This window comes from Archocentrus centrarchus, chromosome 7 (assembly GCF_007364275.1).
Source record: "Archocentrus centrarchus isolate MPI-CPG fArcCen1 chromosome 7, fArcCen1, whole genome shotgun sequence".
NCBI classification, from domain to species: domain Eukaryota; kingdom Metazoa; phylum Chordata; class Actinopteri; order Cichliformes; family Cichlidae; genus Archocentrus; species Archocentrus centrarchus.
Window position 1 is genome coordinate 16,139,693 of NC_044352.1, and position 8,572 is coordinate 16,148,264.

Below are 8,572 nucleotides of genomic sequence, written 5' to 3' on the forward strand. Positions count from 1 at the left end.
GGCAGATAATCCACTGTGGCGACCCCTACAGAGAACAGCCGAAAGAAGACGAAGTACAAAGATAAATATCGCACAATTTATTATATACATACACAGTTCATGCAATATATATTTAATTATTGTATTATACCTAAACAATTGAAAAAAGTTTTAATTTCTTAATTTTATGTATTTATTTATTTATTGTGTAAGAGTAGACGGACACAAACGCGTTATATGACACTGTTTCCGTCCGGAGCGAAAGAGATGTTGCACAACTTCTATCACACGAACGACTCGAAACGTCAACAGCTGGATGTACGAAGTGTTGTGGGAGAAAGCTATTACAACGAAGATATTAAAACAGCATACTTTAAAATATTTTCGCCATGTTTTTCAGTCACAGAGAACCGCAACTATTCAAAGCATTAGCGTGAAAACAACAGCACCACTCTGCGTTTGACCCTTTGAGGAAATCCTTTTGAGCGTTCCGCACTTCACAGGTAAGAGCGGAGTTTAGTTAGTTTGTTAATTTACTTGGTAAGTTCACGTTAAATACCCTTTAAAAGACATGGCCAGCAGCAGTAGCGGTGGCAGTGTGGACATGGATCCAGATGTTGCTCTGAGGCTGTTTGAGGAGGGAGCGACCCTCGTGCTGCTGGGTGTTCCTCAGGGTACAGAGCTTGGGATCGACTGCAAGAGTTGGCAAGTGGGTCCTCGCTTCCGGGGTGTTAAGATGATACCCCCAGGTCTGCACTTCCTCCACTACTGCTCGTCAGGCTATGGAGGACAAGTTGGCCCGAAGACAGGCTTCTTCCTCTCTCTCAAACCCAGAGAGGTCATACTAGCCAACTGGGACGCCAAAGAAGAAGATTTGGACTTCTCAGCCTCCAAGAATGAGCAGGAGGTGAGTCGAATTCGTGGCAGCTTGCGAGAGCTTGATCCTTACCTGGGTCCCTATCCCTATGAGGTGATGAGAAAGTGGGTGTCCTTCACTGACCGTATCAGTGAGGAGGTGGCCAAAAACTTGCAGCCTCTCTCAGGTCGGATATGTGCATTCGGTGACGTGATTCCCGAACTTGAGTTCAGACACACCAAAGACAGGGCAGAGCAGCCGAGGAATGACACGGCCTGTCAGAGCATGAGAGAGGGACTTGACAGGCTCCCCAAGATGAAACAGAGGGAGGGTACAGAGTTGCGCTTCTCTGTCATCCCTAAGAAGACCTACCCTCCTGGGGCTACGCCGGCTGAGATCACCAAGTGCAGCATGGACCTGAGCTATGCCCTGGAGACCGTGCTAGAGAAGAACCACAAACAGCAGCCTCTTAACGTGCTAGGTATGTGTTACATTTGTTAAAAATGGGTTCCTGTTGGATTCATTATGTAAGAAAAACTACTGACATTTAACTCCTCTCTCAGGTGAGCTGCAGTTTGCCTTCGTGTGTTTCCTCTTTGGAAATGTGTATGAGGGCTTCGAGCACTGGAAGTGCCTCCTCACTCTGATGTGTCGCTCAGAGGAGGCCATTGTGAAGCACAAGGAACTCTATCTGGGGCTCATTGGCGTGCTGTACCACCAGCTTGGGGAAATACCTCCTGACTTTTTTGTTGACATTGTGTCACAGAACAACTTCCTTACCTCCACACTGCAGGTACATCAGACTGTAATTGTGTTGTAAAAGCTGTCATTTAACAGACTAAATAGCACACAGTTAGGTCACTGATGCAATATTTATTTTAGATGTCTACCATAACAGTCAGGCTACAGTTACATGATGAATGTGGACCTTTTTTTTGTGTGTGTCAGTCTTAAATTTAAGGGGGCTGAACAAAAAAGATCATTAACTGGTGAGGAATTCTGTTCAGTGCTTCTCTTATATTTAGATTGCCCTTGTCCCATTGAGAAAACAGTTTAACCACTGTTTTACTCAAATTATTTTCTCTTGGATGCTGTGATATGAAAAAGTTGTCAAAAAAAAGCATTCTTGCAAATTAATCTTAAATAGTGACAATGAAAATGTCTATAATTGCAAAATTTGGGTTCCATTAACCAACGTAACATTTTTCCCCCCAGTCAACCACCAGGCCAGAAGATCAGACTTGTACTTTCCCCTTGTGTATTTTTACTGGCCCACAAAATGCCAGTTGTTTTTTTAGCTTAATCTATAAGAATATGCCACGATTTGTTATAAGATTCAAATTTTGTATTTGAACGACATTGTGATTTGTTGTGAGAGTAGGGAGCAGTTGGAAGAGAGCCTGGAGAGGTGGAGGTATGCTCTGGAGAGAAGAGGAATGAAAGCCAGTAGAAGCAGGATAGAATATGTATGGTTTGGAGACTGGCACTGACAAAACGACAGGAGGGCAAGTTGGAGGTGGCAGATTTGAAGATGTTAAGATTTCATTGGACTTGACCAGAATGGACAGGATTAGAATTGGGAATAGAAATGGCAGGAGGGGAAGAGGAAGACCACAGAGGAGGATCGTGGGTTTAGTGAAGGAGGACATGCAGAGGGTTGCAGTAGATTATTTAAGATGGAGACAGGCGACCCCTAAATTGAGCAGCTGAAAGAAGAAGATGATCAGAAATATTTTGTAACCAAAGCTTTAAAATAAATGTTGTGGAGTAAATCCTGAGGCTCTCTTTAGACTTACTTCTGCATGCTGCAGGTATTGCTGCTGGAGTCAGATGGGGTGACTGCTGTCAGCCTGCAACAAAATGTACAAAAAGTCTTCCAGTTTAAACATCTGTCAGTTTATCTGCATACAGACTGCTTTCATTTTAGCTTGCTTTTATTTTAGTTGTTCTGTCGCTGTGTAAAATAAATAGAAATTGAAGCAGGTAAAAACATTGTTTTCTTCATATTTAAACTATCCACATAGGTGGTTTGATGAAAGACTTTTATTTGTATTTTCAGTGAGTCATTTCAGTCAGCTTTCTTCATGGGTGAGTCAGTCAGTGGAAATATCATCACTGGTCAAAAGCTGGCCAATCAGCTTGCCCAGCATACTTTTCTATTGGCCTTGGGCCACTGGACTGTTGTTTATGTTGAACCCTGCATTTATTCTACTTCAGCCCTGGCAGGGATTAAACCTGGGCCCTCTGTGGAGTTTGCGTGCTGTCTGTGCTCACACTATTTTTATACGCCTGGTATCTGTGGACAGGTTTCAGATAATTCAGTACAACATACATTCATAATCCTGAATGATATCCACGACACACAGAAATGCCTGCAAACAGAAAGACTGCAGTGTCAAAGCACGTGAATTGTTACTGTTGCCAAGGACTTTTGCATTTACAGTTACCTGTAATAAAGTTTTTTTTGATTTATTTTGTTCACAGGATTTTTTCCATTTTGCCAGTGGGCCTGGTGTAGACGCCACCCTGCGTAAGAGAGCAGAGAAATTCAAAGCCCACCTGACCAAGAAGTTCCGCTGGGATTTCGAGACCGACTTGGATGACTGTGAACCTGTTGTGGTGGAGCTGCCTGAAGGTGTTACAGTGGACTAAAACTACTCTGTGGACTCAGTGTTCACCCATAAACAGGAACACAGAAGGAGAGCCACAAAGTATCTGATGCTACAGTCACACTAGGGAAAACAGTGGTCGGAGACCGTGGCTTGACCAAAATTATTGAAAACTTATGATCTCATTGCATTTCAAATAGTTGCTTTGAAAATGGGAAGCAAGTGCGCAACCACTCGCAGACTGTTGCCATCCTCAGTGACTTTGTGAAGTCAATAAAACAGCAATAAGAGGGAGCCAGTGATTGAAGGGGCTCATGTTGGCAATTACATGTTTGTGATAATAGGACAATTAACTGATAAATTGGCGAAAATCGTAAGTCTGTGGCCAACTACATATACAGAAATTCACATTACCTACTTATATTCAGAGTCCAGCTAAAACCTCACAAATTTAAAACAGAAATTCCAAAATTCCTCCACAAATAGTGGCGTAGTTGCTGCAGGAAGTGATATATAGGTGCTTGTCAACCATGCTTTTACATAACCAGCTGGCAACTAGTTGAGTCGAGTCCCCTTAAAGGCACATCGCAGATGAGTTGGCCTCATCAGTGCACACTGACTCATATTGGTTGCAGTGTGTTTATGTTTATAAATTAGACAGCCACTACCTGCAAACCTTCACTAGTTTGTATGAGAGTGATTGCCGACAGGTTGCGTCCCACCTGGTAACCTGTGCAAGGCTGAGAGTACTGCATACTCAACTTCTGGTTGGTCACTTCAGCTACTTCCAGTTGGTCTCCAACTGATTGCAACCATGTTTTTTTTTTCTTGGTCATAAGAAGGTCATAAGCAGTCCTCATAATGTTAGTTTGTGTAACTCTAGTAGTTTATTAGCAGAGTGTATTGAAATTCTAATATGTGAGCTGCTTTATGTCTTGTAAATTCGGTTTTTCCTCTGTTAAGAGAAAAGCAAGTGTGGTATTTAGTTATCTGTTGCAGTCTTGGCAGAGAGCAGTGCTTCTCTGATGATGAGACTTTAGTTGGGCCGTTATTAAGACAGTTTGAACTGTAACCTTCAGTCAACCTTATGAAAAAAAGGTACATGAGATGTACAGTATTTTCTGGGGTTGGGGGTATAGGTTTTATAACTCATAAATGTTGTTTTGTTGGTAAAGAACTACTTTGTAAAAAATTAGACTAAAATCTTCTGTTTCATTGATTGTTACTAATGTTGCTTTACTTTAATCCGATTAATAAAAACACCACTTCTGAAGCCAAATAGCTGTGTGTGTCTATGTGTAGGCTCCTGCCAGTGTCTTTCACCATTAATAAAACTTTTCAATACCTGCTAGAATGTGTTTTCTCTTTCTCCTCCACTAGATGGCGTACATAGGCTTTTTTGCAACTACAATCTCAAACAGGTCCTACAGCATCATGTTTGCAGGTTATCTGTTCTGCAATCAGTAAAAGTTGCTGTTTTTGGTAGAAAGGACTAAAGATTTATGAGGAACACAAAAATAAGTGGTGGTGATTATTTAAAAGGAGAGAAAGGAAATAAAAAGGTTATGGGTTTCCCTCCTGCCCTTCCTAAAAAGGTTCTGCAATCATAACATTCTCAAGATGATACAAAAAACTTTGTTTTCCATCCACCTTTTCTAGGTGTACTTAATCCTCATCTTCACTCCTATACGTATACCTCCATCCTTACAGATTTTGTGTGCTCCTGTTAGTCCATTGATCTGTCCCCCCTGTTAATTTTACTCTTGCACCTCTTGAACCCTTTTCTCTCCAGCTGGACCTCGCTTATTTGACATGCTCCATCGGCTCCGTGAGCCAGTCTACAGCTATAAAGCTGTTGTGAAAAGGACAAAAGTCATCTAATGCAATTATGGGAATCAATAGAGTCTGAGCCTGTTGATGGAGATCCAAATGCCAATACAAGAAATCCATTCTCTTCCGGGAAGACAGCTGGTATTGTGAAATTGATGGTAACAGTGGGCTTTACGCTGAAACTCCCCCTTTGAAGATTTACGCAACTCTTTAAAAAAGATCAGTTCATGTTTGTGGTCTGCTGTGAGACCACTGGGGCCCTGTGCTGGTTGTTATTTTCCTTTTGAACGCAATTAGATGGCGAGTATGGCTTGGAACACATGGCGGAAACTTATCAGCACAACATGGAAGGAAATGTATGCCCATGATTTGTAGATGCATTTTCCTCTACGGGGATGAAATACTGTACATTGTCAATGAAGACAGTTGCAGAAATGACTCCGCTGGGATGTCTTTGGCGTTCCAGCCCCTCTATTACTGCTGGAATTACAGCGTATAGCAAGTCAGCGGATAACTCACTAAGGGTCCAGCTTTTCTGTGCCACATGCACCCTTTCACCCTCGATGAACGCTCTCCTTCTGTGTTCCTGGTATGGCAACCATTTTCCTTCTAATCTCTCTTATTTGTTTTGTTTGGTGTGGCCACCCTGGGGAGCGAAGCACACAGAGAAACCAGCTGCATTGACTATGCAGAACCTCAAAAGCCTAGCAGGCTCTGTCAGTCATGGTGGAGCTTTCTCTCCATCAGATGTGAGCTGGCCATTTCCATGGGGCTCACAGGCCGCTCACTCTGCCAGTGTAAACACAGGCCCCTCTGTTTCTTTTCAGTCCCTCACCCACTCTCTCCTCCCCTCTTCACGACAGATAGGAGGATAACAGTGTGTGTGCAACTTCTTGAACAAGCACTGACTGGCTGCAATTAATGAATTGGGGACTAACAAATCAGATGTTTGATAATGTGTGAACTGCTCAATTACTAACTCTTACTTCAGACATCTGCATTAAATGGCTAATATTTGCTGTTCTCCATGGCGAAAAGTCACAAGTAAACTAGAAGATGTGCAAGACTATCAGTATTAACAGAATCAGTGCTAGCTGACAGCTGTTTTTATTTACATTTTTGTAGTTTTTTTTTTTTATTTCAGGTTGTCAGTTCCTGTGTTCTCCCTCCCTGCATGCAACTTAAATTGTTGCCATTTCTCCTATCTTTCACAAATCAGGTGATGTCTGCATGTTTCCAGGACTATTTTGAGATATAACATTATTACCATGATAAAAAGCTTGTTAAAAAACTAGGATTTTGGTCATTGTTTGTGTCCTGCAGTTACATGTAAGGAAAAATTACAATGTTTACGTTGTAGGTTTTCACTGTGCTGCAGAGATTTCAAGTATAACTGGAAACCTTTAGTAGTTTTTTTTTTTTAGAAAGTATAAACCTTTATTTTTCTGATATAACAATGAAAGCAGATATTCCAAAGAAAAGGTTAAATGACTTGCTCTCATAAACCAAACCTGGTGTCAGAAAAAGTTTGATGATATCATGTGCATCTGTGGAATGGATTTAATTCCCTGCTCACACACATCAGTTTCCAGTGGCTACTTTTTCTCACTTTTTTTGTCTTGGAGTTTGGCATCTGCCTCGTTGGTAAGTATATGCTGATTACCAGGCACTTCCATAATCTCTCGCTTCTGCAGCGCTAGCAGGATGGGGCTTCACATGTCTGACTCGCATGACCCAAATGTGATTCAGGCACGTGTACATTTTCCCAGGATGCACATAAGAGTGTGCGATCTGGGCGCGTGCACATTTTGAACCCAGACATATTGACGGCAGGGGTGGTAGGGGTGTTAAAAGAAAGGATGAATGAGGTTAAAAATCTCTCCTGGAAATTTCATACACATCAGCGGAGAGAGTGTGTGAGTTTGTGAACAATATGTTCTGTTATAGTGATCTGCTGAAGTGATTAAAGACAGGAGCTAAAAAGAAGGCAGTAGACCTTTGAGATGTAGGCAGCAGGCATCTGTGTGTCTTTTTGATCATGTGCAGCATAAGGACACAGCAGCTGGCCAATAAATTTCCCAGCATAAGCAACTAAATTTGTTGAGGTGGAAAAAAGTGCAGGCCGTGATTAGCACATTCAGACCCTGCAGGACAACAGCGGCAGAGATCACCTTCACTGACATGTCTCAGTCTTGTCACAGAGCTCATAAAAGTGTCTACACCTGTGCTGTATATCATCTCTGAGAGCTTAAATAAACATTGGACAATCATTTTGAATCAAACACGGATTAGATAAACCACAGCAAAGACCTTTCCTGGTCCCTGTTCCCCATTCACAGTTCATCAGATATCTTTCACTCTCCCCCACCTGCTCTTCAGATGACTGAATCTGACTTCCATTTTTAGTGAGCTTGTGTTGTCTTTGGCCATGGCACTTGGAGCATGAACTCTGGCCGACATTGTCACAGCAGAAAGGATTTGAATACCCCTGCACCTCAAATACACACAGATGCACACAAAATCTCTCTCAGCAGCTTACTTTCTTTGCTTAACCCTATATTTTATTTATTTTTTAAATTGTTGTGTGTTTGCATGTGAAATGGCTCTGAACTGGAAGTATACCCCTCTTGGTAGCCAAAGACCCAAGGGAGAACCCCATGAAAGGTTGCAGCATGGATAGGAAGGGCAGGAGGGAAACCCATAAGCAGACTGGACCTTTCAGATTGCTCTCTGAAGTGGATGAAAACTTTCATCACTCATAGTTTTCCAGTGGGTCTTAAAGTCATTCCTGCTTTAGCATTACCTTTTCTCTCTCCCATCTGCCACCTTCACTTTTAAAATCGTCGACCTCACTTTGAGTTTTCTCACAAGCAATCTTGGTTCCTACATTTTGTTCCCTGTCAGATTTGTTGGATTTGTTGGTGCTCACGTTCACTGAACATGAGCACCAACTGAATCAAAAACTCTTGCGAAGCTACAGTTGTGGCCAGAGGTTTACATACACTCATCATGGGTATGAATGTCAGGGTAAATGTGAGCTTTTAATGGCTTCTTTGAACTACTGTTTTTGCAGGTTGGAATGATTGTACATCTTTAATGACTTTAAAAACTGGATTTGGGTGCATAAGTTTGAACTTATTTTCGATCTTCTCCACACAGAGTCAAAAGTATACATACAGGCTTAGATATACACATAGACTCACTTTTAATAAGTTGTGCTGAAGGTTCTACAATATTACATTTTACCTTGACAAGACCTAGGCCTGTTAACATCTCCTTAATGATCATGACTGACTAC

At 41.9% G+C, this 8,572-nt stretch overlaps 1 protein-coding gene across 1 annotated transcript; it reads left to right on the plus strand.

Moving 5' to 3' along the window:
* Positions 1-253: 253 nt before the first annotated feature.
* On the plus strand, positions 254-4,723 carry aar2 (AAR2 splicing factor). The gene is made up of 3 exons (XM_030732600.1): positions 254-1,316; positions 1,399-1,628; positions 3,320-4,723. The coding sequence occupies exons 1-3, from the start codon at positions 551-553 to the stop codon at positions 3,485-3,487; spliced, it is 1,164 nt and encodes a 387-aa protein (XP_030588460.1). The 5' UTR covers positions 254-550; the 3' UTR covers positions 3,488-4,723.
* Positions 4,724-8,572: the final 3,849 nt, after the last annotated feature.

What these genes read in the sequence shown, in the direction of transcription:
- aar2 (XM_030732600.1), top strand. Translation starts at nt 551, where the DNA reads ATGGCCAGCAGCAGTAGCGGTGGCAGTGTGGACATGGATCCAGATGTT. An exon ending in GCAGCCTCTTAACGTGCTAG is followed by an intron (nt 1,317 to 1,398) that starts GTATGTGTTACA and finishes CTCCTCTCTCAG; the next exon opens with GTGAGCTGCAGTTTGCCTTC. An exon ending in TCCTTACCTCCACACTGCAG is followed by an intron (nt 1,629 to 3,319) that starts GTACATCAGACT and finishes TTTTGTTCACAG; the next exon opens with GATTTTTTCCATTTTGCCAG.